General features: G+C 55.8%; 3 protein-coding genes and 1 pseudogene across 11 annotated transcripts in view; 2 read left to right on the forward strand and 2 right to left on the reverse strand.

Annotated features, from left to right (window-relative positions):
- The first annotated feature begins 8,689 nt into the window (after positions 1–8,689).
- LOC107155462 lies at positions 8,690–9,728 on the forward strand (annotated as a pseudogene).
- On the forward strand, positions 9,728–17,842 carry Perm1 (PPARGC1 and ESRR induced regulator, muscle 1). Of its 3 annotated transcripts, none has more exons than XM_015501561.2 (3): positions 9,728–15,849; positions 16,360–16,485; positions 16,770–17,842. In XM_015501561.2, the coding sequence occupies exons 1-3, from the start codon at positions 13,416–13,418 to the stop codon at positions 16,880–16,882; spliced, it is 2,673 nt and encodes an 890-aa protein (XP_015357047.1). In that variant the 5' UTR covers positions 9,728–13,415; the 3' UTR covers positions 16,883–17,842. The 3 variants fall into 3 exon arrangements, with proteins under 3 accessions (XP_015357047.1, XP_048639826.1, XP_015357046.1); XM_048783869.1 differs by having other exon boundaries at positions 9,728–12,497; positions 13,774–15,849; positions 16,360–17,842; XM_015501560.2 differs by having other exon boundaries at positions 16,360–17,842.
- A 157-nt stretch (positions 17,843–17,999) lies between these two features.
- On the reverse strand, positions 18,000–25,146 carry Plekhn1 (pleckstrin homology domain containing N1). Of its 7 annotated transcripts, none has more exons than XM_048783874.1 (15): positions 24,815–25,146; positions 24,625–24,724; positions 22,032–22,178; positions 21,866–21,946; positions 21,719–21,791; positions 21,441–21,568; positions 21,237–21,368; positions 21,070–21,150; positions 20,424–20,493; positions 20,135–20,283; positions 19,867–20,015; positions 19,219–19,359; positions 18,813–19,040; positions 18,531–18,579; positions 18,000–18,443 (listed from the first exon to the last, which is right to left on the reverse strand). In XM_048783874.1, exons 1-15 carry the CDS (start codon positions 25,129–25,131, stop codon positions 18,306–18,308), a joined length of 1,983 nt encoding a protein of 660 aa, XP_048639831.1. In that variant the 5' UTR covers positions 25,132–25,146; the 3' UTR covers positions 18,000–18,305. The 7 variants fall into 7 exon arrangements, with proteins under 7 accessions (XP_048639831.1, XP_015357051.2, XP_015357050.2 ...); XM_015501565.2 differs by adding an exon at positions 19,514–19,657 and having other exon boundaries at positions 18,000–18,579; positions 19,867–20,022; XM_015501564.2 differs by adding an exon at positions 19,514–19,657 and having other exon boundaries at positions 19,867–20,022; positions 21,441–21,791.
- Positions 25,147–25,784: 638 nt separating this feature from the next.
- Klhl17 (kelch like family member 17) overlaps positions 25,785–26,800 on the reverse strand; it is a 6,195-nt gene continuing 5,179 nt past the window's right edge. Inside the window, exon 10 of the mRNA XM_048783575.1 lies at positions 25,785–26,793. Coding sequence (XP_048639532.1) covers positions 26,473–26,793 — 321 coding nt within the window. The 3' untranslated portion in view covers positions 25,785–26,472. The remainder of the gene's footprint in view (positions 26,794–26,800) is intronic.

A 26,800-nucleotide genomic window follows, 5' to 3' on the forward strand; every position in this document is an offset into this window, starting at 1 on the left:
GGGGTCCCAGCAGGGAAGGGTGTCTGGGAGAGGCTCGCAGATGGTAATCTGGACTCAGGAGACATTCCTGCCATGAATCCTGAGCACCTGCCTTTGGATGCAACTAAGGTCACCGAGCAGAAGTGCCAGGCCACCCTGGGCACTGGAGGGAGGCTGTGGTCCAGGTGCTTGAGGGAGTGGTCCGGGCCACAAGCTCAGACCGCAGGGAGGCTTCCAGAGCCCTGTGCAAGGTGTACCCAGACCCGCTTCTCAGCGGCCGAATTCATCAGACACCTTCCTGGCACCTGCCTGGATGGGCCATCAGGGAGGTGAGTCCCTCTACCACAGGCTTATCTCGCCTCTCCCCACGGGTTCGCCTGTGTCCTCCTGGGCAGGACCACGGAACCTGGCAGAACCCTCCAAGTCTCTACCAAGACAGTCACCCTACTCTCTGCCTCCCTGGGCTCCCGGGGGCTGGGGCAGTGCCCCTGAACAGCAGGTCACCATGTGGGCCAGCTGCTGTACCCTTGGGTGTACGTACATGCAGGGACTCTGCTCCCTTTAGATCTGGGTGGAAGGAGAAGGTGGAGGCTGCCCTTGGCAGGAGGGCTGGAGGGATCTGCAGAGGGTGACTGGAGGAGGGGAGATGTTCAGGGAGGGTAGGGCCCCTGCTGGGAATTGAGACTGGTGTGTAGGTAGGGGAGGCCACTTGCTCAGAGTTGGGTTCCAGACACACTGCAGGGAAAGGGGGACTCTCTGCCTGGGTGGCCAAAAAGAGGAGGCCAACCAGGATGCCACCTGTGAGGTTGGGCTTCAGATGCCCCCTCTCCCCAGAAGCAGCAGCACCGTCCACCCCTGCCCCTTACTTCTTGATTCCTGGATCTGTTATGGGCACTGTTGCCAAAGGCATCTCTGTGGTGGGGACCACTTAGCCCTCGGGGACTACTCTGGCTCCACAGGACCCTTACACTCAGATGGGCAGACCCTCCTGATCTCTATTCCTTGAACTCAGTCCCCTCCCCAACTTTCTCCCCACTCTCTATGTACCTCAGACCACTCCCCTGCTGCAGGCTTCTCCAGCTGTCTGGGTCCGGGGGGACTGTTCTCCCGCCAGCCACACCTGTGTCCTTTCAAACTTAGCACCTGCTTAAAACAGTGGGCTCAACCTCAGCCCATGCTGAGCTAATCAATTGGTGTAAACAGTGTGCAGAATGGGAGTTGGGGTCTCTCTTGAGTCAATAGGGAGGTCCTAGGAAGCATAGCCTGGGCTGAAGCTGGGTCCCCAGCAGGGGACACTAAAGGGGTGGTTCTGGGTCTCCCAGGCTGCCCCCTTCTTGGCAACTGAGAGTGGCTGGGGCTCAGGAGCAGTGAGTCCCCTACATCTGAGTCTCAGCCTTTCTACACACTAGCCAGGACACTGCTTGACCCTGTTTCCTATCACCACTGTGTGGGCTGAGGCCATATAGACCCTCATCAGGTGCTTTTCTGCAGGGCTGCCCTCATAGTGGGAGCAGCGCCCCCAAGAGTGGGTGTTCCCACTCTCAGGGGGCCTCTTCCTGTCCTCCCTACCCTTCTATATACTTCCTGTTTCTGAAGAGACCCTTGGGTCTTTCCTTGTCCCTCCCCCTCCCCCAGCTGTTCATGTCTTTGCGCTTGTCTTGCGGAGGCTTCCTGCTGAATAACAGATGGAGTCCCTTTTCTGGGTGGAGGGGCACTGGTCATGGCCCTCCCAGTTCATCTCCAACAGCCCCCCTTCCAACCCCGTGCCTGGACTGGACCAAGGGTCAATAAGTGCTCGATTCATGTGCACTGTCGGCAGGCTACCTGCCTGTGTGGTGGGTCTAACTGGGTCCTCTCCTGTGGCTTGGGGACTGAACAATGACAACAGATTATAGGTATTTGAAATCTGGAGAAGAACTTATCCCTATGGTGTCAAAAGTTAGTGGCCAGGCCCATTAAACTCCATGCACTGGAAAATTGGGGCAGGGTCCGGGGCTGGGGCTGCTTGGATTCCTGGCTTATGAGAGGTGAGGCCCACTGTTCCCCCGCCCCCTCCTCCCCTCACCTAGCATCCCTGCTCCAAGGCTGTCTGTTTCCTACAGTCCTACCTGTGCCTGGATGCTCTCCCTCTGCTCCCTGGAACCCCTGGGCTACATCAAGGAAACTGGGGCCCTGGCCTGGCAGCCTCCTGGGCACCTCCAATAGTCTCCTCCATGGGCCACATCCCCTTGCACCAAGGTTGGCCTATGCGACAGTGGGGCCCTGGAGAGGGGACGGGCTGTCATTCCAGGCAAGGCTGCAGGCTCCTTCCTGTCTGCTCTGGGCAAGCCAGCTGCCCTTTCCATGGAGAGAGCAACATAACAGATGAATGATAGATGAAGTCTCCTCTTCTTGGTGGAGGGGCACTGGGCAGCAGTGGCCTCCTGCCAATAGCAATGACAGTGAGTTTAGACATGGATCCCTTGATAGGACCTTGACCGTGACAAGCCCGTGCCCGCACCTCAGCATGAACTCCTGTGCACAGAAGATGTGAGACATAGCATTTGTTGCTTTGAGCTGCTAATTTTTTAAATACTTATTTTTTTAGTGTAGTTGGGCCTTTATTTTATTTATTTATTTTTATGTGGTGCTGAGGATGGAACCCAGGGCCTCACACGTGCTGGGCGAGTGCTCTACCACTGAGCCACAACCCCAGCCCCAAGCTGCTAAATTTTTGTTATGCAGCAATAAGTAACAATATTGATAAATTCTATGTAATTTACTGAATACATGCAAGTAGCATTAGCAGTACAGACCCCAGGGGTTAGAAAACGTGCCCAAGGGATTCCAGAGGCCATGGGAGTGAGGAAGAGGTTGCTGGGAGTGAAGTAGGAGCAGCCACTGTGGCCACTGTGATGTGCAGAACTCAGGTGGTGCTACCGCCTACTCTCACCTGGCACAGATTCCCCAAGTGCCTGAACAGCCTGGCACCCTGGTGGCCTGGCCCCTGCCAGCATTGGTGGTCCTGTCTGGCTGTAACCGAAGGGGCACCCTGGATCAGGGCAGGCGAGGACTCACAGTCCCCAGGGGAATGTGAACCTATGACTTGTGTGCACAGGTATCAGTTGCTGTGATTACTGTGCCTACTACCCTAGGCAGACAACCTCTCAGGTGGTCCCGCCACCCTTCTGCACAGACACACTTGACCACACTGTCTTGCCCAAGTGGGATATGGGGGCCACAGTGACAGAAGCATTAAAACAAATGTCCAGGGCTGGGGTGTGGCTCAGTGGTAGAGCACCTGCCTGGTATCTGTGATGCCCTGAGTTCGATCCTCAGCATTGCATACAAATAAAAAAATAAATAAAAGATCCATTGACAACGACAAAAAATATATTTAAAAAAAAAAAACCCACCTCCATGGTCACCTGAGAGATGTTGCTGACATCCTGCCTGGTCTCAGCACCCACCTGGTGGCTTCAGGCTCACCTGCCTGGCCCTACTGTGAGTAAAGGGCCTGAGGCATGTGTGGATGGGTAGGAGAAGGTCAGGGTAGGACACTCCCAGGAAGAGGGTGCACCTCGATGTCAAGGGCCTCCTATTGCCACAGGGGATCTTGCCTTTAGCTGGCAAAGCTTCCCCTGCTCCAACAGTCCTCACCTGGGTCATCCCCACAGCCCAATGCCATGTCTACATGAGGGCAAATGTTTACTGATTGTTCATGACAGATGCAGGATAAATGAGGGATGGAAGTTTGCAGCAGGAAGCACGTGCCGAACAGGAAACAGACTGAGGGGTACTTGTCCAGACAGACAACTTAGTAGTGGGGCCAAGAAGATTCGAGATGCCCATGTGGTATCCTGTATGTGTGTGTGTAAATGCAGAGAAAAAATTCTAATTAAATGCCTACATCTTTGCTAGTCCCACCAGGAACAAAGGAAAGGTAGTGCTGTTCAATACAGAGAATATCTAACAATATTTGGTTTTGAAAATAGGCACATGGGATACACACAGATATATACATTAGATATATGTTTTGCTCAACCAACTCTAATATCTAACAGATTGCTGAGCACATAGCAAGAAAAATTCCAAAGAATACATAGCATATAGTAAGAATAAATGATGCTTAAATCTTTAGTGTTATGAATTCTTTCTTTTACTTGCTTATACACCTGAAGGTCAGGAGTTCAGATCCATGCCCATGACTATAAAAAAGGTCACCACGTTTTGCTTCTCATCACAGGCAGGTCACATCCCTGAAGAGAGTCACTCTTCTTCCTCAGGGTAGCTGATCTCTTCATGTACCATGAGATGCTTCCTTTCCCGCCAGATATTCACATTCTTCTTCCTGGGTCCTGACACCTTCTCACTTTGCTTCCGAGAAGTACTTGCTTTTCCCAGTGCATATTACTGTCTCTGAGCCAACTGCTTTTGGCAGTCCCTTCGGATCCTTTTCTTCCCTTGCTGGCTTCTTGAGCATCTCCTGGCATTTTCTCTGTCACATGCCGGAAGTGCTCTTAGGCGATTCATGCTGACACCCACGGTTGCAACATTCATCAGAATCATGGCTCTGGGGTTCTATGATCTGTCCATTACAACTCATGAAAGCAGGAAGGGTGGCTCTGGGACCTCAGAGACGAAGTCACAGCGAAGGGTGCACCCTCAATTCTTGATCCCTTCCCATGACCTCTCAAGGCCCCAGGTACAGTGGAGCCCTGGCCTCGGCTCTCCCATCCAGCCCAGGGTAAGGCCAAGCTTTTTCCTTGAGGTGGACCAGGAAGAATTGAAAGTAAATGGAGACTCAAGTGTGCATCGTCTGGTTGAGCATGAGCAACTGCCTCCAGCTCAGCCTTAGGAGGAGAGGCACTGTGGAAGTTCCAGGCCCAGGGGAGGGGCATCCCAGACACAGGATATGGTCTGTCCTTGCCATAAAATAGTATGTGACAATAAGAAAGTGAGACACTGGCACCCCTGCAGACTGGGTGAGCCTGAGAATGTGCCAAGGAAAGAGCACTGACTCGAAGGCCACACGGCGCTCGCCCATTTACATGACCCTTCCAGTTTGCCAACGATGGAAAGTGAATCTGTGCTTGGCTGGAGCTGGCGGGGGGACCCCTGCAGAACCCATCCTGATGGAGCTGCACAACTCTGACCAGAGAGTCAAGTGTAAGTGGAGGAATTGTATGATGTGCCAATAAAGCTTTGAACCCCCCCCCCCCCACCAAAAGCAACCAAGAGGAAAAAAAGTGCAACTAGAGAAAACAGGCACATTCAGGAGGAATAATAAAACAACAGGTGACAGCAGATTTCTTGTGGGAACAATGCAAAAGAGAAGACAGTCACCTCTTCACAGTACTTGAAGCAGAAACTGACCCTTATACACATATGTTCAGCTGACATGGACAGAGGTGGAAACTGACCCGTGTACAATGTGGTCAGCTGACATTGGACAGGGGTGGAAAGACCCTTCTGTGGGAAAGGAAAGTCTCTTCAGAGAGAGACTCAGGGACAACTGGATGTGCATGTCTGAACCAGTTAACCCCACTTCATGCCTCCACAGGTTAACCCAAACAGAACACAGCCCTCAGCGCAAAGTCCAACTACAGAACTTTCTGGAGAAAATTTAGATACAAAACCAGAACAGTGCATGGGGAAAAAAAAAGCTGAATAACTGGCTTTATCAAAAGTAAAAATTTGAAGGCTGGGGAATGTAACTCAAGGCAGAGCACTTGCCCAGCAAGCTTGGGGTTTTGGGCTTGTGTGCACGCGCGCGCACACACGCACGCACGCGCTTGCTTTCCAAGAGACACTGTTGAAAATGAAAACATAAGCCTCAGCCTGGGAGAAACACACGCAAGTCAGACGCAGGGTGCTGCACTTTGGACCGTGACTGTCTCCCCAAGGCCCATTGCTAAAGGCCTGTGGTACTGTTGGGAGCTGGTGAGGCCTGCAGGAGGTAGGGCCCCAGGGGAGGAAGGGTCTGCTGGAACCCGGCCCTTTGCTCTGTCCCTTCTTCCTGGCCGCCATGAGGTAAAGACCCTCTCCAGCACTTGCTCCCTCCCATGGCAGGCTAGCTTGACGTGGGTCCAAAGCAGTGGGTCCCAGTAGCCGTGGACCAGAGTCTCTGAATAAGTCTTTCCTCCTTCTCAGTTGGTTCTCAGGTGTTTGGTCAGTGACAGCTGATTCCATATGTGGAGATGCACTGATAAACAGAGTGTGCACAGAATCCTCAAGGTGAATCATAAAAAAAACGACCTAAATAAGAAAATTAAATTTGGTCAGTTATTTCACCAAAGAAGACATATGAATGGCAAATACATCCAGGAAAGCACACAGGATGTCACACGGAAGGCAAATTAAACCTCAAGGAGACACCGCAGCACACCTGCTGGCATGACCAGACAAGACTGGCCATGCCACGGACTGGGCATCTGGAACATTCCATCACCACTGGGGGACCGTGGAACTGTACAGCCATCCTGGATGGCCAGTGAGGGTGGCTCAGTGGCAGAGTGCCTGACCACCTGACCTGGACCCAGTTCATCCCTAGCACCATTACAAAACAACCAGGGCTGAGGTTGTGGCTCAGAGGTAGAGCACTCACCTGGCACATGGCAGGCACTGGGTTCGATCCTCAGCACCACATAAATAAAGAAAGAAAAGTATTGTGTCCATTTATAACTTGAAAAAAAAAAAAAATATATATATATATATATATATATATAAAACAGAACAAAGCAACGAAACAAACCTAAAAGCAAACACACTGGAAATAGTTGGGCAGTTTCTTAAAAAGATAAATACAGGGCTGGGGATGTGGCTCAAGTGGTAGCACGCTTGTCTGGCATGCGTGCGGCTCGGGGTTCGATCCTCAGCACCACATACCAACAAAGATGTTGTGTCTGCCGATAACTAAAAAATAAATAAATATTAAAAAAAAGATAAATACATAGCCACTACATGACCTAGCCATTCCATTCCCAGGTATTTACCCCAAAGAAACAAGATTGTACTCATACACGAACTTTCACACAAATTTCAAAACAGTTTTATAAGTAATAGCCAACATTTATAAATACCCAAATGTTCACCAACATATTAATTAGTGGTAGCAAATTGTGATATATCCAACAATAGAATATTTATCATTTAAAAAATTTGATATGGGGCTTGGGTTGTAGCTTAGTGGTTGAGTGCTTGCCTCACATGTGTGAGGCACTGGGTTCGATCCTCAGCACCACATAAAAAATAAATAAATAAAACAAAGATATTGTGTCCATCTACAACTAAAAAATTTTTTTTTAAATTTTGATATATGCAGTAGTATGGGTGAGTCTCAAAATAATACTGTATGGCAATGTCAGGCATACTGTTCTCTTTTTTACTGTATGAACAAGCATGTGCCACTTCATAGTGATGAAAAGCAGACTGATGGTTCCCTAGGAGGGAGGAAGGAGTCACAGAGGGGCACAAGAACCTTTGGACAAAGGAGATGTCATCTCTCTGGATTATGGCAATGATTTCTGAGTATATTCATATGTCAAAGCCTAGCACATAGTACACTTTAAATATTTACAGTTTATTATGCATGATTATGCCTCAGTAAAACTATTTCAAAACAACAGGAAGAAGCCCACCCTTTCCCAAGCTTATTTATTTATTTATTTATTTAGTGCCAGGGATTGAACCTAAGTGTTCTTAACCACTGAGGCACATCCCCAACCTCTTTTAATTTATTTATTTTTATTTTTTAAATTTTGAGACAGGGTATAGCTAGGGCCTAAGTTGCTGAGGCTGGCTTTGAACTGGAGATCCTTCTGCCTCAGCCTCCCCAGTCACTTGGGTTACAGACACGCACCACTATGCCCAGCTTTAATGAGCATTTAAGACAGCATGGAATGCATTAATTACTCATTGAAAGTTAGCTCTTGCTTTTAAGAGCTGTCTCAAGATCAAGGGCTTGAAAGGGACCACATGGTTTTAGGAAAGGGCTTGGCAATCCCCCTGGAACCTCCATCTTATCCCTCTCCTATCTGGATGGCAGGGGTCAGGACCAAGGGACCCCAGGCAGAGTGGCTTTAAGGTTGTCTTTTTCGCTGAGGAGTCCTGATGTCCTCTAGTGGTATTCAGGGGTACAGCACTCTTCCTTGACCCACTCCCTCCTGTGTAGTAGGGAACTCAGCTGCTTGGATAGGTCTGGCCATCTCTTCTTCACCCAGTCACTTGGCCCACTGACCAGGTGCTTGTCTCTGCCAGTAATGGAGGCTCCACAGTAGAGCTGAGTCATGAACGTGGCCTATTCTTCCTCCCTGTGTTGAGGCAGGCCACCACCAGGAAGGTTCACAGGGCAGGGGAATGAAGGAAGGGCTTTCTTCTGAAGGCTCGGTCAGCTCCACCTGACCCATGAGGTTTGTCCTCATCAGACCTGCTAACCCTCTCTCCTCCAGCCCTGCCCACAGCTCGCCTCCCCAGCTTGGAGGGCCTCCTGCCTCCCTGGGGCTCTGTGTTCCCTCTCCAAGGGACGTGGGGTAGTTATCTAAAAGCCTGTGATAGATCCTGCCATCTCCTGCCCCAAGATCCAAGATCCCTGCAGTCTTTTCATCTCCCTGTGGGCCGCGTGGGACTTGGTTGTGTGCTCCTTCACACACACGTGGTGCCTCTGAGACGTGACCAAATGCCACTGCCCTGCCCGGCAGGACGTGGTACTGGGCCCCAGGGCCATATGGGCATGAAACAGTATGCCATGACCCAGGAAAACCAGTGCCAGGCAGCTGCAGATCCAAGTGTGGAAGATAAAGCGATGAAGATTTGTGTAAAAGCAAGAATATTCTTGTGGTTTGGGGGCAGGCAAAGAGTTCTTTAAAAAATGAAGTGGAGCTGGGGTTGTAGCTCAGTGGTAGAGCGCTGGCCTAGCACACGGGAGGCACTAGGTTCAAGCCTCAGCACCATGTTAAAAAAATGAAATAGGACAGCAGCTGGAGGGCAGGAGAGGCGGGTTGGTGATTCCCGGGGAACCGGGATGTGGGGGGCGCGGGGCCTGGGCAGGGGCGGTAGCTGAAAGCCCGCTGCGACAGCCTGGGTGAAGGGGAGCGGAGAGGGGAGGCCTTGGGTTTCTTTGGGTGGTGGGTGGGTCCCAAGGGNGGGCCAGAGTCCCGGGTCCAGGCCGGGGATCTGACCCATAGTGCCCCCTCCCCCCCCCCCCGAACTCGCAGCGCGGCCGGTCCTGTCCTCCCGCGAGGCCGCAGCAGGCGCCGGCGTCCGGGAAGGTATTCCTTCACCGAGACTGCAGCAGTGGTACGCGCTGCCCTTCCAGACCCAGTTCCCCGCGGAGCTGGAGAACCGGATTGATAGGCAGCAGTTGGAAGAGACAGTTCGAACTCTAAATAACCTTTATGCAGAAGCCCAGAAGCTTGGGGGCCCATCGTATCTCGAAGGCTGTTTGGCTTGTTTAACAGCATATACCGTTTTCTTATGTATGGAAACTCATTATGAGAAGGTTCTGAAGAAAGTCTCCAAGTCTATTCAAGAACAGAATGAGAAGATAGATGCTCCCCAAGGTCTCCTCCTGACAGACCCTATTGAGAGAGGACTTCAAGTTATTGAAATTACCATTTATGAAGACAGAGGCATGAGCAGTGGAAGATTAACCATAAAATTAAAGATCCCACATCCAGCTGGGACCCTCATCTACCCACTGGCTGATCACAGAGTGTCCCTACCTCCTCTCCAGAGCATCATTCCTTTGTATCTGCTGCCAGAGCCACGGTGCCATTTACTCCAAGGACTAACTTTCTAAAATTCCACACCTGGAGTGACCTCTAGTCGCTCAGCATCCACTTTGTGTCTTTAAATTGTGCAGGATTCTGTGATCTTTGGATTCGTTTCTGAGAAAACACAATGAAGCATTTCACATTTTTTTATTCAAAGTGGTTATAAAATATGCAATTGGTCAGCCCAATGCAAAGTTTTATTTATTTCTTACTTGCCACCAGTACCATGAAATCTATTCATTCCTTGGGGCAATTTTCCAGGTGGCTTTAGACTTCAACGAGTTTGTATTAGTGAATGTTCAGTCTTATTCCCCCAAATTAATAAATGGCTTTTTTCCAGGTGAGGGATAGACTGTGTCTGTGGTTATGCTGATGCATTTCCCAGATTTCAAAGAACTGCCAGTTTTGCCATGATTCAAATCTTGAGATTGATTTCTGTTGTTCAGTTTTCAAACAGAAACTCATTGAAAAAATACTGTATAATGTTATTTGTTTTACTATAGCAGTTATATCTAATTAAAGCAGTATTGAATGCAATTTCCAGTTATTTTATTTGGAGCCTTTTATGTTATTATTGCATTACCTTGAATGTTGGAAAGATGTGGTATGTGTTGCTTGTTCATTACACAAATAAGTAAGCACAGTAAAGTGGATGCTAAACCATCAAAAAAAAAATGAAATAAAGATATTACTTAAAGAAAAAAAACAATGAAAAAGTACTGAGCAACAATTGTTGGCAAAAGTACTATGTTAAATTAAAAACTTCTGTTCATCAAAAGTCATGCTTAATTGGGCTGAGGATGTGGCTCAATGATGTGTGCCCCACATTGCCGGCCCTGGCTTCCATCCCAGCACCCAGCACAAAGAAGGTGGAACAGAAGACACTGCAAGCCCACACAGGCACAGAGTGGTATGGGCGCACCACAGAAGCACGTCCGCACAGCAGCAGTGAAGAAGTTTGACCCTCACAGTCACTTGATGGCGTTGCAGAGACAGATGGCCCAAGGAGGCCACAGAGCCGCTGCCCTGTGATTGGGGGATGTGTCGGCACACTGCTTGGGGACTCCCTGGGCAGAACCTTCTACAGCTCACCCAGGGCTCCTGAAAAAGGTCCAGAATGTTCACGGCAGTCATGGCTGCACAGCCGCCAGCCGGGACGCCTCACCCACAGGCAGACAGCCACGCGGCAGATGTGCATGTGGCCAGCCTCGCTGGGTGCTCCACTGCAGCCCCTTGTGGCATGGCTGCCTCCTGAACCAGGAGCAGCCTGGAGTTGGGGAGCAGATTCGAAGCTCAGTGGGGTAGGGCTCCTCTCACAGCTCCAGCCAGGCTGGGCTGGCCTGCCCCAGGCAGCTGGTGAGAGGCAGAAAGTTTGAGGTCCATTTTCGGAATATAGTATTTAGTTTCAACTGGGATGTAGAGACCCAATTGTAGCCATTTTTAACCACAGCCCTCCTCGACTACCCCAATGTCAAAAGTAGCAAGTTGCATAGATTGTAACCCCAAGGCACTCCTGTCAGTGCAAGGGTACAGCACTACATTAGGGATAAAAGCAGGTGGGCTGCCCACCCAGGTGTGCCTGTTCAGTGCCACACCCTTCTGCAGAGGTCTGCCTTGCCACCCACTTCCCAGCACCTCCTGCAGGCGCACACACTCAGATCAAAGAGCCAACCTCCACCTGGCCTGCCATCAGCTTCCTCCGGACCCTGCAGCCTCTTGGCTCATCGAGGCCTTGGGCCCCTCTGGGCCCTCTACTCCTGCTCCATCTCCTAGAACATGCTGCTTGTGAATGAGCTTGCTCCCTGTCTGTTCAGACGCATGTTGTCTGACTCCTCTGCTTTTCCTCTTGTCCTCTGACTCGGGGCCTGTCTGAGAATGGCCACCAATCCTGCCCTAGAGCACCTGGAGGGTGCCCCCGCTCTGCAGCTGAAGCAGGGTTAAGGACAGGGTCATGTGACCCAACTCTGCCACTGACTTTGTGGCTGTGTGCACATCACTCACCCTCTCTGTGCCTCATAACCTTCAGGAATAAGGGTCATCCTGATTCCCCTCTCAGAATGGATGAGTTTCAGAGAAGTGTTCAGGGGCTTGCAAAGATTCTGTATCGCCCTGCCAGACTCTTCCTGAGGAAAAGGCCACCCCATCCTGGGTCTGTCCACAAGAGTTGAGTCAGGAATGAAACCACTTTGTACCTCCAGCCCTCCCAGACCTTCTCTGAGGCCCATTATGGGAGGCCTCCACAGAGAGCAAAGAATGCCCCCACCTGCTCTCCAGTCCACCATCAGGTTCAGCAATGCCTCGGGGGAGACTGTGATCCCAGGAGGTAGGCCAGGGAGGCACAGTCCTGCCCTGGGTGGGTGAGGGTTCATCTGAAAAGCTGGGCGGGAGACACTCTGGGGGCAGGGTACACAAGGGCCTGAGGCTCGTGGCAAGATGGAGGTGCAGGCAGCCTCCTGCCTGGGAACGGGAGGCCTGTGCAGGGCTGGTCGCTGGTCAGCATTCTCTGGCCAGAGTCTGCTGTGACCTTGGCTGGCACCAACTCTGGGCCTGGATCTGCACCAGGACGACGTCCATCACGTAACTGAAGGCTCCTCAAATGCCATCTATTTGTGGCCTGAGCCCTGAGTGGCACGGGTCATGTGTGCACAGGGACGAGGTATTTTGGGCAGTAGGGGTGGAGCCTGCAGGGAGAGCATAGCACCATGCTGCCCTGGAACGGGCTGTGTGAACTCCCAGTTCCACTGCCCGGCTGGCTGCCTAGACCAGGTAGGATGTGATCAGCCCCACACTCCTGTCCAAGGCTCCCATTAGCAGACAGCCCCCAGGCCAGAGAGGAGGGCTCGAGTCAGTGGGCAGAAAGCCACCGTACTCTGGTCTCCAGACAGCTCTGGCTCAGGACTGTCCCAGCCAGTGACCTCCTTTCCTCTGGGTCAGGCAGTGTCTCACCAAGAGCCTAAGGAGCAGCCCCCATGGAGGCAGAGGCTGGCTCTCACCAGCTCAGGTGAACTCAGCCAGGGGTGCAGATCCTGAGGATAACGTGAGGGGGCCATTAGGGGTCAGGGACTCAGCTCTGCTCTGTAACATCCAGCCCAAGCTTTTCCTGCTGACCCCTGAACCAGCTCTGACCTTGGTGAGCTCAGAGGAATCTGGTCCCAGCCAAAGCTGGTGAAGGTCATTGCCCCAGGCTGGTCACCTCCTGGACACTGCAGCCTCCAGTCTATGACCTGCTGCCAACTAGAGCATGCTGGGACCGCCCAGGGCTGACCATCTCCAGGGGCCCTGATCCCTGGCGGGTTGTCCTGGTGCAGTCTGCTCTAAGGGAGCAGAGGCAGTCAGGAGGTCAGAGAGGCCCAGGGCTGCTGGGGGGGTGGGAAGGCAAATGCCATGAAAGCTGGTTTACCCGCTAGTCCAGGGTCCTGTTTGATTGCAGGACGGTGACAGTGTGGTGTGATAAAGTTACCATTTAGAGATGATTAGGAGACAAGGCAAGTGGGAGCCGAGGATTTTTTTCATTCAGAAGAAAGGGTTTTGCTTTCTTTCAGGGTGGAGATGGTGTACCAGGGAGATGGGGGCACCCCTGGGGGGGGGTGGTAGCAGGTGAGCAGGTTGGTGCCCAGAGCCTGGGCCTGTAAAGACTCCACCCGGCCCCACGCTCTGCTGCCTCTCCAGCACCTCTGTTGACCCATGATGGACAACTTCCAGTACAGCGTCCAGCTCAGTGACCAGGACTGGGCTGAGTTCTCTGCCACTGCTGATGAGTGTGGTCTCCTGCAGGCTGGCCTAGCCTCTGGAGATGAGCTCTTGTCCAGTGACATTGACCAAGGGGACAGCAGTGGCAGCAGCCCCCCTGGGCCCCCACCCCTTCTTACTGGGCAGCTTGCTCCCAGGAGGAGGGACTGTCAGAGCTGTGAAGAGGAGGACGCCGTGGCCACAGGACAGCTGGTCAGAAGGTCTCAGGGTGAGCCTGTCCTGGCTCTGGGACCTGGTCAGCAGGCAGCCGGCACGTCCGCACAGTCAGAAGCTCTTCTGTCCCTTGGCTCAGGTGCTGCCCCTCCCGGTCAGTGCTCAGTCCTCCCACGGTCAGCAGCTTCCAGAGAGGAGATGCAGAGGCTCCTGCAGAGCCCGGCCCCCAGCCCCCCTGGTGAGCCCCCTCGGAGTCCTGAGTCTCCTGGCTTCAGCCCCACCTCCCAGAAACCCCCCGACAGCCCTGGAGCCCCAGCACGGAGCCCTGGGCGCAAGAAGAGACGTACTGTGGGTGCAAAGGGGGGAGGGCGCTCAGGAGCCCCAGGCCCTGCTGTTGCCCATCTGGGCTCCCTGCTGCCCACTGAGACCAGGCCTGAGGAGGGCACTGGCCTGGCTGGGTCCAGGGGCAAGGGGTTTGTGGCCGGGGCAGCAAAGCTGACAGCAGGAGCCCAGCAGGACACACTGGAGACAGACTCTGCAGGTGCTCCGGAGCTGAGTGTTCGTCCCCCTGAGCATGCTGCCAGTCCAGGGCCAGGCTGGGGTCTGTGTACACCTGTGCCTGTCACTGAGCAAGGTACAGACCAGATCAGAATAACTCCTAGAGCTGAGCTACACACGGTATCCATATCTGTTCAGGAAACTCATCCAAATGTCTCCCTGGCTAAGCCAGATGTGGCTCTGTCTACACCTGCCTCCAAGCCTCAAATTGACATGGGTCTGTCTATACCTGCTTGCAAGATTCAACCCAACATGAATGTGTGTATGCTTGACTCTGAGCCTCAACCTGATGTGGCTTTCTCTGCACCTGCCTCCAAACCTCAGTCTGACATGGCTTCATCTACACCTGCCTCTGAGCCTCCACCCAACGTGGGTCTGTCTATGCCTGCCTCTGAGTCTCAACCCAATGTGGCTTTGTCTGTGCCTGCCTCTAAACCTCACTCTGATGTGACTTTGTCTACACCTGCATGCAAGCCTCAACCCAACATGGCTTCATCTACATCTCCCTCTGAAAGTCTACCCAACATGGATTTGTCTACACCTGTCTCCAAACTCCAGCCCGATGAGGCTTTACCTACACCTGCCTCTAAGCCTCAACCTGACACGGCCATGTCTACATCTGCCTCTGAGCCTCAGCGTGTCCAGATTGGATCTACGCCTGTCTGCACACCAAGAGTGTGTGTGGACCTGCATGCAGCAGCGGTGGATTCCTCTACTCTTGTCTCTGTGGCCCTGCCGTGCACAGCTCTGCCGCACTCTGTTTCCAAGGCTGAGTCTGAAGCACCTGTATCCACACCTGCCCCCAGAGCCAGTGCTGCTGAGCCCTCCTGGGCCCCTGTCCCGCAAGCAGGCTCTGACACTGTGGGGACAGAGGTGATTGTTCCTCCTGGGGGACCCCAAGAGAAGCCCAGAGAGCAGCCCTCTGAAGGGACCCCAGGACCCCCTGAGGGCGAGCCCCTGCAGGGCCCCATGCAGGCTCCCAAGAGGAAGAAGGTACGATTTTCTACGGCAGTGCCCAGACTGGAGGAGAAGCCAAGGTCAGCAGGGGCCGAGGGCCCACCCTCACCAGTCACACCCCGGCCCTCAGCCCTCAGAATGGCAATGGGGGGCCATGAGGGGTCTGCAGCCTGGAACGCTGTGGCAGTCGGGCCCCGGCCCCCGCAGCCGCGGATCCTCAAGCACCTGCCGCCCCCTGCCCCTTCTGCCTCAGTGAGGCCTGGGCTGGGCAGCAGCTTTGCAGTGACCCTCCCCGAGGCCTATGAGTTCTTCTTCTGTGACACCATTGAGGAGGAGGACGAAAGTGTGGCAGAGGAGGGAGCCAGCCAGGCCCTAGGCGAAGTCCAGTGGCCGGACACATGCGAGTTCTTCTTCCGGGATTTCCAGGGCCAGCTGCCCCAGCATCAGGGGTGCTGTTCTCCAGCTGCAGCCCCGCCCCCGAGGGTCGAGGCTGTGCCAGTGGCACCCCCTGGTGACCTGGTGCCCATTTCTATCCCTGAGGCCTACGAACACTTCCTTGAGGAGGATGGGTTTGGGGGTGTGCTGCCATCCCTTCTCCAGCTGCGGGCCTCAGAGCACCCCAGGGAAGCGGGGCCCAGGATCTCGCCTGAGCCCAGCCCAGCCACAGTGGAACGACTCAGCCTGGCAGTCAGGCGGGCAGGTACGTTCTGCTTAGGCCCTAAGTCCATCCAGGTCTGGGAACACACTGTCCAGGGAGCCCAGCCAGAAGGGCTATGGGGGTGGGGATGGAGCATGATCTTGGGTCATCAGCCTCTGGGTGGGGGAGGCCTTGGGAACCTGTTGGGAGGTAAGGGCAAGCTCCAGGAATCCCAGGACATAGTCCACATGGGGCGGCTGAGGCCAGGCACCATGGCCATTCAGGGGTTTGACCTGAGTCCAGGCCCAAATGCCGGGAAAGCCCGTCTCTAAATCGCCTCTAGCAGGATAGGTGCCGGGGGTGCTCTTACTTGGGCCTTGGTGAGGCAGGTGATGGCAGCACAGGTGATTCTTAGGACTGGTGGGTCTAGGGTACACATGTCCCAGGGTGGACATGTCCTGGCAGGCGTGCCCAGGGCAGATGTGTTCAGGGCACATGTGTCAGGGTGGACGTGTCCTGGCAGGCGCGTCTCGGGGTGCAGCAGTCAAGCTCTGGTGTACTTCTCTCTCCTAGGGGAGCTCTGCAGTCCCCTGGCCTCCTCTCCCTTCAGTCAGAATGACATGTGTCTGGTGTTTGTGGCTTTTGCCACCTGGGCTGTGAGAACGTCAGATCTACATACCCCGGACGCTTGGAAAACAGGTGTGGGGCTCTGGGGGCAGAGGGAGCTTGTGCCTAGGAGTCAGAAGGAGGGGCTTCCTTGTTCAGCCTCACCTGGGCCCCTAGGGAGGAGGTGTGCACCCAGGGAGGAGGTGTGCGCTGGAGGCACAGGTTTCTCCCCAACTCTGCTTCTCCCCTGCTGACCGGCTTCCACCCCATTGCTCTGTCCCGCTGGCCTTGTCCTGCCCTCTGAGGACTGAGTCATGTGGCCAGAAGGGGATGACTGGCAGGAGCCGGCACCAGGAGACCTTGTGCTTCTCTTTCAGTCTTGCTGGCCAACATTGGCACCATCTCTGCCATCCGCTACTTCCGCAGGCGTGTGAGGCGAGGGCGCAGTCCCAGCCGCAGCTGTAGCCGCAGCCCAAGTCCCACCTCCTAGCAGCCAGACCTGGACCACGAAGACGCAGGACAGGAGACAAGCATGGTGCCAGGAGGTGCTGCCCTCCTCCTTGCCCTCTGACCCCTGTCTTCCAGGGCGTCCAGGAGGGAGCCAGTGTCTGTGGGGCTGGCTCCCTGGGACTCCACCTGAGGCCCAGCCAGGGGCTGAGGCCGCTCCCCTCCCCTTGGAGGAAGGAAATTTGGAAATCTGGGTGGGTAGGGACTGAGCAGGGAACTAGTTAATAGGGTATTGAATTAGCAAATGAAAAGCACAGGGCATCCAGTTAAATTTGAATTTCAGACATGCAATATTTGGGATAAATTTACACTAAGAAATTATTGTTGATGATCTGAAATCTAACTTAACTGGGCATTGTGTTTCATCTGGTTATAGGTTGGGGGGAAGTGGCAGGAGAAGATACTGGAATTAGGAGTGGCAGAGAGGGGCAAGGCAGTGCTGGGTTTGGGTGGGGTCAGGACAGGGATGCTAGGGGCCATAGGAGCTAGGGGCATGTTCTGGGGCATCTGCCCTGCTCACAAGAGCCTCTTGAACCCTGAGCCCCAAAGGACGTGGTCAAGGTAGTGGTGGTGGGTAGACCTGGGCAGATACCCAGACACCTCCAGTGGTTGCTGCAGCCCCTGTGGTGGGGAGTCTATGGGGCAGGACCTTGGCTCCTCTGAGGAGACCTGGATGAGGATTCAGGCAGAACCCGGTGGCCTCACCCATGAGGACTTGGCTTGGACTTGTCCCTGCTCCCATGGGTCAGCTGCTGTGGAGGGCAAGGCTGGGAGAGTCAGAGATGGGGTGGGAAGGTGAGTGGGGCCGGAGGTGGCAGAGCAGTGGCAGGGGGTCTGCCCAGGGCAGTGTGCACAGGGTCTTCAGGATGCTGGGAGATTCCTGGTTCCTTGGTGGAGGACACAGGTAGACAGCACCAATAAAATCTCCTCTCTCTTCCTTGTTTATGGCATCAGTGTCTGACTAGCCCCATCCATACACCCAAGCACTGACCCCCACCCCTGCCCACTTTGAGGGACACCTTCATGCCTCTGCCTGTGCTGGTTCACACCTTGAGACCTAGGAACCTCATGCTCCAACCTCACACACTCAGACTCTGCCAACCTGACTTAGCCCTCTGTCCTGCACATCCATGTGGCCCCCAACTTCCAGGTTAAGTTCCCTCCCTGAGGGCAGAGCTGCAGATGGCATCTGCAGATGTTCAGCACCTCCCTGAAGACCCTTGCTGGGCTGTGGTCAGCCACACAGCCAGGGTGTCCCCAGGGATGAGGCACCTATTCTTAGCTATTCCAGCTGCTACCCATCTGCCCTCAGGTCCTGGACACTCCTTGGACTTGCTGGGGTCAGACCCACGCTGGGGATTTGACATGGGTCAAAAGATTAGGTGACTGCAGATCCCTCTCCAGGGTCAGAACTGGACAAATGTGGTTCTGACAAGTAGCCCTGGCCAGGGGCCATCAGATCCACTGGATGAGCCCCCCCTCTGCCTCCAGCCTTCTGAGCCGTGGCCATTTCTGGTGGGAGGAAGACGAAGTCTTGTCACCATCTGGTAGGGAGGGCAGAGACCCATCAGCCTGCAGGAAGCTACATCCTGGTTCGTACTTACCCCCAGGGAGGCAGGAACCCCACTCACCTGAGGGAGGTGGCAGAGGGCTAGGTGACACTTCCCTGGCAGGGGAGACCTGGGAACCCCAAACCACAAGTCTGAGAGCAGGGCAGATCCCCGGGAAGGGAGCATAAAGATCAGCCTAGAACCTGCCACGACCCTGCCATCATTGTCTCCTGGTCCTGCTGGCCCCACATTCTCCTATTTCTCTCTCTCCTGCTCCCTCGAAGTTCTAGGTCTGCCCAGCACCCTTGGGCCCAGGGACTGGGCCTCCTCGCTCCTCCTCCCACAGTGGGGGCTGCTACTCACAAGCTGAGGGGAATCCGGGGGCTGTGGACCCCGGTCCTTGATGGAACCCCGGTGTCTCCGAGAAGCTCGGGACTGCAGGGCTCCTTTCTTGGAGACCAAATGGGGAGCTGGGGGGCCAGGAGAGCTGGAGAGTCCAGAGCAGGGATCAGAGACAGGCACAGACACAGGGACCAAGGGGAATGGGCTGGAAGGCTCTGGTCCAGGTGAGCTTCGTACTGCACTGAGGAACTGCCAGGAGAATGTGGGTAACGTGAGGCCCTGGGTGAGGGCCACCAGGGAGCACAGGGATTCCTGCCCCAGGCACCCCCCTGAGCCTCCCATCATAGCCTGAGCAAACCTCAGGTTTTGGCATCTCCCTGACTGCAGGCTGTGGCACATTCAGCCCTGTCACCAGCAGGCAACTGACCTCATCCAGGCCCCTGATGCCTGCGATCCTGCGATGGGAAGTGGCAGGTGGGGTGTAGGGATCAGCATACAGCGGGGAGTGTGGTGCCTCCGGGGGCTGCTCTGGGGCCTCTGGGCCACACCCCAGGCCCAGCCTGCCCACCTGAACGAAGGTGTGGAAGAGACAGTCCTTGAGTTAGAAGTAGCAGAACCTCTATCTGCATGCAAGGCCTTGGGAGCTGCAGGCCCAGCCAGGCTGAGAGACCAGGCCAGGGAGGCAGGGCAGGAGGGAAAGCCACCCCGCAGGGCTGGGCCACCTTGGTCAGGTCCAGATGCATGTGTGGTGGTACGGCAGGACCAGGCAGCTCCCCTCGGACCTGGCCCCTGGACCGGCTGCTGCGCCTCAGATCTGCTCTCCGTGGGCCGATGCTGGCCCAGTCAGATTCAGAATCGGGCTGGCCCTGTGGGGGACCAAAACCTTCCAGAAAGTTCTCTTGGCCCTTCCCACTCAATTCTCTGAGGCCCCATGGCACTCCCTCCAGTCTAAGTGCCCCCAACCCAGGAACCAGGGTCCAGGCTCAGGTTGACGAGGCGTGGGAACCAGTCTCCCAGGCACACAGAAGCCTCCTGCCTCCTACCCTCTTCCTCAGCCATTCCCCCAGGTACTCACAGGTGCAGGCTGGGCAGGAGCAGGGCAGCCTGCAGGGGACAGCACTGAGGACTCAGGGAGGGAGTGGCTGGTGCGGTTGGAGGGGGGCGCTGGGCACCCTGAATCCCAGCTGGTCCGGCCATCAGAGGAAAGTGAGCCTCGGACACCACCTGTGACCTGGGCAGTCAGGGGATGAGCTGGGTGGCCAATCCCTCTCCCCACCCACCCATGTCTGGACCCACCCCTCTATCCCCAGGGCCTGAGCCAAGGTACTTCTGCTGCCCCTCACCTGTGTGGGCCCCTGCAGGCCTGGGAAGCTCTCAGGGTTGAGCAGCAGGGGGTCCCCATCCTGTCTGGAAATCGTCTGGAGGCAGAGCAGCCAGTGGCGGTGATCTTCATGACTGGCACACACCACCCGGATGGTATGGATGAGTCGGCCTGTACACAGACTCCATGAGGTGGGGCCTGGCAGCACAGGTGTACCCCACAGAGTCCCCATCAAGAGCTGGGCTGTCCACCAGGCTCACTCCCGTTCCCCCTGGCCCCAAGGCAGGGGCAGAGTCTGGGTCAGAACGGACCTGAGATCAGGAATGAGCGGGTCTGCTTCTCTTCCAGGTTGATGTGGACGGCAGTGAGCGGCAGCTCCCCCTGTGGGCAGTGAGTGAGGCCTATGCCTTCCTGGGAGCAGCTCCAGCCCCTGCCTGGCCCCATCCCCCAGTCTTCCAGAGCTGGGCTGGGCACCCAGACAGTCCAGCACCAAGGCCAGTTCCCTGAGGAAGTAGGGCAGCTAAAGTCTCTCCTGGGGACATCATCACCCAGGTCTGCTCACCAACTCACATAGCAGATGGGGACTGACCCCCAGGCAGGGAAGCCCCTGCGTGTCTCCTAAGTATACACCAGTGACATGCTCACTGGCATGTATGCACACGCCCATCAGGCAGCAGGAGCACATACCAATGACTCCCAGGAGTGGTCCCACCTCATGCCACCTGCCCAAGGGCGATGATCTGGCTGGTGGCTGAGGGCCCTTCAGGATGAGGAAGGTGCTGCAGGGAGGAACTCTTTCACCTCAGAGCTGAGATCAGACTGACCGGGCAGTGAGCCAGATGGGTGGAGCCCTGTGCTCTGTCCCAACAGGCCTGGATATACAGGTTCTCCCCGAGTTGCCGCCCCCACTCCACACAGCATGCCTCCCTGGGCAGGTCCACCCTGGGGAGGGCCCACCTTAAAGGCAATCCCATCTGGTTCCTCAGAGAAGATGGCCAGGGATGTTGGGTACAGGACCAGGAGCCGATCCCACTGCTCCTGCAAGGGGTCAAAAGACAGCGTGGGTAGGGCTGGGCACCAGGGGCTGCCCCACCTCCCCTATCCCCTCCCCACATCCCCTCCACCTGTGAAGGCAGGTGCTGCAGCTTGACCCTTGAGGCACAGATGGCACTGCCCACAGATTCACGCCCAGATGCCCTCCGCAGCCAGGTCAGACGGTGCTGCAGGGACCAGGGGAGCTCATCCCCTGAGGGGCCCTGTGGAGGAGGCCATCAGGGTAGGCTGGCAGGGAAAGAGGGGGGAGGGGCTTGCAGGTTCCTGACACTGACCTGCGGGGGCACAGAGTGGCAGCGCCGCAGCCCCCCGACAAGGGCCATCTGCTTTTCCAAGTGGTAGAGCCAGCAGCGGAGCTCATCTTCACTGGGGCAGAGAACGAGGAGTGGGGCGGGCAGTGGGCCTGGGGGTGGAGGAGCAGTGTGGGCTGAGGTGGGCCCAAGCTTGGAGCCCCAGAGTCCAAGCACAGGCCCCTCTCCAAGGGATCTGTGCAGATTGATCCATGGCCCTGGCTGGGAGGCACCCTTCTGGGAGGCCAGTGTCCTCCACATACCTGTGATCTGGAAGCCATGCTCTCCAGTCTCCTCGAGGGGGCAGATGCTCAACTCCACCAGCGGCAACAGCCCCTGCCAGAGAACAGGTAGTAGCAGCTGCAGGAACTCTCAGGGGCCTTTCCCCCACCCTTGCCCAGGCCCCTTACCTGGAATGTGAGTCCTGCAGAACTGTGAGCCTGGAAGTAGAGGTGGGAAGGGAACAGCTCCAGGTAGCAGTCACTGGTATCCTGGGGAGAGCAGATGCCCATCTGAGGGACTGGGGCAGACAGGAGGGTGGGGTATGGGTCCCTGAGCATGCCCCCCAGCCCCCACCTGGCTGTGCTGGAACCGCAGCTGGACCTTGGCATAGTGTACCACCTTGCCCAGGTTCCTCACGGGCACCTTCCGCCGCCCCTTCTTGAACACACTCAGGATGGGCTGCTCCAAGTTCTCCGGCTGATTCTCCAGGCCTGGAAAGTCCTAGGGGAGTAGGGCTTGGGGAGTGGCCAGATAGGGCCAGCAACCCCAACCCATTACTCAGCCACCCATATAGGCCTGACCTGTCCATGCCAGGCCACACAACACACATAGGCAGATGCACACAGCCTGAATACATGGAATGGTGGCAGAATACACAACATGCACACAACACAGCTCCCCAGTCCATGCTACCTGGTCTAGCAGTGACAGAGAAGTTGGGACTCTGTGGAGTCAACCCTGATCTTCACCACCTCCTGGTTCTGCAGCTCTGTTTTGTTTGTTCAATCTCCCCAGACTTTTCAAAGGAGTTTTTTGGGTGTCTGGGTGAGATAGTGCATAAAACCCTGCCTTTTACCAATAAACTGGTAAATGTTTAATACCTGATTCTATAAGCAAAAACAGACACACACAAAAAAAGCAAAAACCCAAGCCCTGATCTGTCATACCCACCAATTTCCTTGGTGTAAATATTCCCACTGCAGCCTGCTTGGATACCAACATGAGTTCTGGGTGCTCAAGTGCTAGTTGCCCTAGCATACCGAGCATGGGCCTCAGTCTCTCACACAAAAACGGCAATGACTAAGGGTTCTCTGCGACCTGCCCCTCCACTCTTCCTCCCTCTCTTTCTCTCAAATCAGGCACATGTCTGAATCGGGCTGTTCCCTTGGCTGGGGCCACTCAGCACTGACTCTCCACGTCACAACCTTCAGGCCTTTGCTCAGCTCTTACCTTCTCCCTGGCTGCACACTCTTCTAAAATTCCAGCCTTTCCTGTTCTAGTTAGCTGCCTGACCACAGTTGACTTACTCTATTTCTACTTAGTCCTCCTGTCTATCTGCCACTGCTGAGTCTCCAGGGCCTGGAACGTGCTGGGGGCGGGGGGGGGGGTCAATGCATTACGCTGAAGGGAAGGAAGAAGGGCCAATGTCTACACAGCACTTAGGTAGTCCTGGCAGGGAGTTCGTTCTCTACGAATGGGGGCTTTGATATCAGAGCCAGGGTCAGATAGGAGTCAGGTGCTAAGGGCCTGGAGAGGACTGTGACCTACTAGCCTAGGGGCAAATTCTGTTGGGGGTCACATTTGGGTCACCTGCAGGGCTGCTGTGTCCTGGCCAAGCCAAGCTGCCCCTTGGGCAAGCCTAGGAATGTGAACAGACAGATCACAGTTCCCCCGGCTTCTCTGCCTCTGGGTGGGGCCTTCTGCACCCACACCCAGTGTGGGAAATGATTCCAGATGACACTCTCGAAAAAATAGGCCATGAATCCGTAAGGGCTAGGCCACTGGTCCTGTGGCCTAGGTCAGCCTTGGGGCCCGGGAAGGACAGCTAGGAACTGCAGTAGGGATGGAAGCCTGGCCAGGGCCCTCCCTGGCCCCTATCTCCCAAGGCTCAAGGGGTCTTGACCCTTTTCCAAGGGAGGACCACTAGGGACACCATGCCTCATGGGACTCCCTCCAGGGTCACACTGCCTATCCTGGGCTGAACAGAGAGAGTCAGGGTCTGAGATGTAGCCCCTTCTCTGAGGCAGCATAGTTTCTGAAGCCAGCAGCTGACCGCAAGAGCCCTGAGACCTTAGACAGGGGACAGGGGAGGACACGGGGTCCCAGCCTGGTGGGACAGCGAGAAAGGTAGGCTCTGGGAGCCCATGCCAGCTGCTTCAGTCCTGGCCCAGAGTCCGCGCCCCCACTTCCAGCAGAAGATCCGCGGGCATGGTCCCACAGGAGGGAGCTTCAGTCTAGGTTCTGCCCCAACCAGTGCCAGCTGTTGGGGAAAGAGGCTAGGGCTCCTCTACTCAGCCAGTCCACCGTCCCACAGGGCACCCTCAGTTCCTTCAGGAGAAGTAGCCTAACAAGTGCTTCGTGGTCACTTCGTTTCCGTGCTGGGGCAGGAGGCACCAGCATAGGTAGGATTGCAGTGGGCAGTGGATATCTGGGAGCACTTTCCTGCGAGACCCTGAAGGAGAAACTAAGGCCTGCAGTAGGTGACCAGCTGGCTCTCTGTCGCCTGAAACCCTTTACTTTCTCAAGCGACATCACCCAAAGAACTGCAGCATAGATGCGACCGGTGAGCTGGAGATCTAAGCTGGCGCCGCCTACCCCTGAGAAGCTTCAGAGGCCCCGCCCAAAGGCCAGGCGCACGGCTCACCACTGACTCGGTCCCAGTCTGGGTTTCGTTCTGGGCCAGACTTTCGGCGGATGAGCTTCCCAGGGCGGGGCAGTGTCCGCTTCCTCACCTCCCTTTGGATCTAAATCCCCTGAGCTGACTGGGATGACCCTTAGCTGTGCAAAACTGCGACGCACACGCTGGCATACGACACAGAAGAGAGCGCAGAGCTGCACTCAGACCCCAGGCCTGGCGACAGATGGGGGCCTCGCCACACCGGCCGGGCGCTCAATGCCTCAACACCGCGGGCAGCTGCCGCGCCGGCGGGACACGCCCTCGGCTCACCGTCCCAGGGATGTAGTAGAAGATCTTGTCTGCCGCGGCGTCCCCGTCGGGGCCAGCCTCGGAGCCGAACAGGCCCGCCAGCTTCCTCGAGGTGTCCTCTCTGGGGACAAGTGAAAGGGGGTTTGGGGCTCGGCCTTCGGTCGGGTCGAGGGAGACCGTGTTCCCGGGTGGCTGAGGCCGCCCCTCTCACCTATTTCCCTTCAGCGAGGGTTTCCTGGAGAAGGAGGCCCGCAGCCTCCTGGGGGTCTGAGGGACGCAGTGGCTGTTCCCCATTGGTCCGAGCGGCGGCTGGCTTGGACCGAGCCGGTAGACAGGTCTGGGTCCCTGGGTCGGGATCCTCCTGCCCCCGCCTCCCGTGAGTGGGCGGGGCTGTGGGACTGCTTCGCGCCTACTCAGGGGTGGGGGGAGGAGCCTTTCTGGGAGGGGCTGGGCTCCACCTGAGCCCAGCCTCCCCATCGACCCGGGCTGGGCTCTTCTCCACAGCTCTGGGGCAGAGGAAAAGGGCATCTCCTCAGATGGGGACAAGAGCTTCCAGCCTCCCAGGAGGATCAGTAGCGCCTGCTCTGTGGGCACCACGCCTGCCTGTGTTCAGGTTGGGGGTGACTGGGCACTAAAGCCTAGGAATCCAGTGACCTTCCCTTCTAGTTGCCCACCCCCCAACCTGAGCACATATCCGGTTTTTATGCTTATCTCAATTGGTCTGAGTCACTAGGAGCTGTCAAGAGTGTGCTCACCCTCAGCCACAGAAGCAGGAGTTTGCCACCATGGGGAAGGGGGAAGCCAGAAGCCTGGGGCCAACCCTCACTCCAACCATAAGTCATTGTCCCCAAGACTTAACTAAATGCAAGAAGGTCACACATTTCCCAGGTGCCCAGACAGTAATGGCAGCGTGGAGGGCCTTATCCTCCACAAGTGATCCCAACCCCCAAACCTGGAATGTCACAGGGAATTCTCAGGACCAGGTTAGTAGCCCACCTCCCCTACCTCCCCCTGCCAAAGTGCCACCTTGCCGTCCCCAGGCACTAATGCTCCCTTTCAGCCATGCTGCACACTTGTCCACAGAACCTCACACTGGAGCCCAGACAGGACCCCAGGCTGTGCTGCACCTCCACAAGGCAGAAGAGCTAAAAGGGGCCAGAGATGGACGCTTAGTCTCTGGCTCAGGGAGCCCAAAAAACATGTTTATTGTTCAAGATGGCTCATATTGCTGAGTAGGGTCTGAGTGCACGTGCCCCAGCCCCATGTGAGATCCAGAAAAGACAGCACACTGCAGACACGGGATGCAGGAAGGGAGCCTGCTTCGTGCCCTTCCTGGGGACCGCCCTGGCTGGGCCAGGTAAGGACAGTGTGCAAAGTTCAGGCGACCTGTCTGCACCTGCTTAAAAATCCCTGCCCTGCTCTGGTTCCACCAGCTCTGGTTATTATGCTGCTCCTGACCCTGGGTCTATAGAGTACCATCGGGCCACTGACCTCCCTGCAGCGAGTGGCCACCCTATCACCCCTCACTGCCTGGAACAAGGAACTGGGTGGAGCACACTCGCAGGGCAACTTGGTCCCCTGTGCACACAAGTGCCCACGCTTTGAGAGTAAACATATGAATTGGTAACTGCAGCGGTGCTCATCCATCAATACATAATGAATTAATAAATAGGTGAGTAAATAAATAAACAGCACACACATAGAGGAACAAGGAGTGAACAGAGACGTGGAGAGACGGTGCAGGACGTCTCTGGTGGGGCCACGTCCAGCCCCTGACACATGGCTGAGGTGAGGGAGGTGCTGGGGTCGACCCGAGGGGCTTAAGGCATGTGGGAGGCAGCGGGGCCTCTCTGTGGTCGGTGCTGTGTGTCAGAGGCTGGTGGAAGACACAGACAGCGTGGGCGAGGACGGTGGCGGAAAGTTGAGCAGCTCCAGCACTGCCACGCCCACACTGCTGCGCCGTGTGAACATGCAGGAGGCAGCTACCCACTTGTTGGTCCTTGGGTGGTACTTCTCGATGGAGTTGAGGCTGGAGCTGCCATCGTTGCCGCCCACAGCATACAGCCAGCCGTCCATGGCCACCAGGTCATGTGTGCTCCTGGGGATAGGCAGCCAAATGAGTTGTGTGGGTGGGACCACAGGAGGAGCCACTGGGTGGGGGCAGATCCACTGGAGGAGCCAGGGGCGGGGCCACAGG

Source organism: Marmota marmota, unplaced genomic scaffold (genome assembly GCF_001458135.2).
Source record: "Marmota marmota marmota unplaced genomic scaffold, marMar, whole genome shotgun sequence".
Taxonomy (NCBI): domain Eukaryota; kingdom Metazoa; phylum Chordata; class Mammalia; order Rodentia; family Sciuridae; genus Marmota; species Marmota marmota.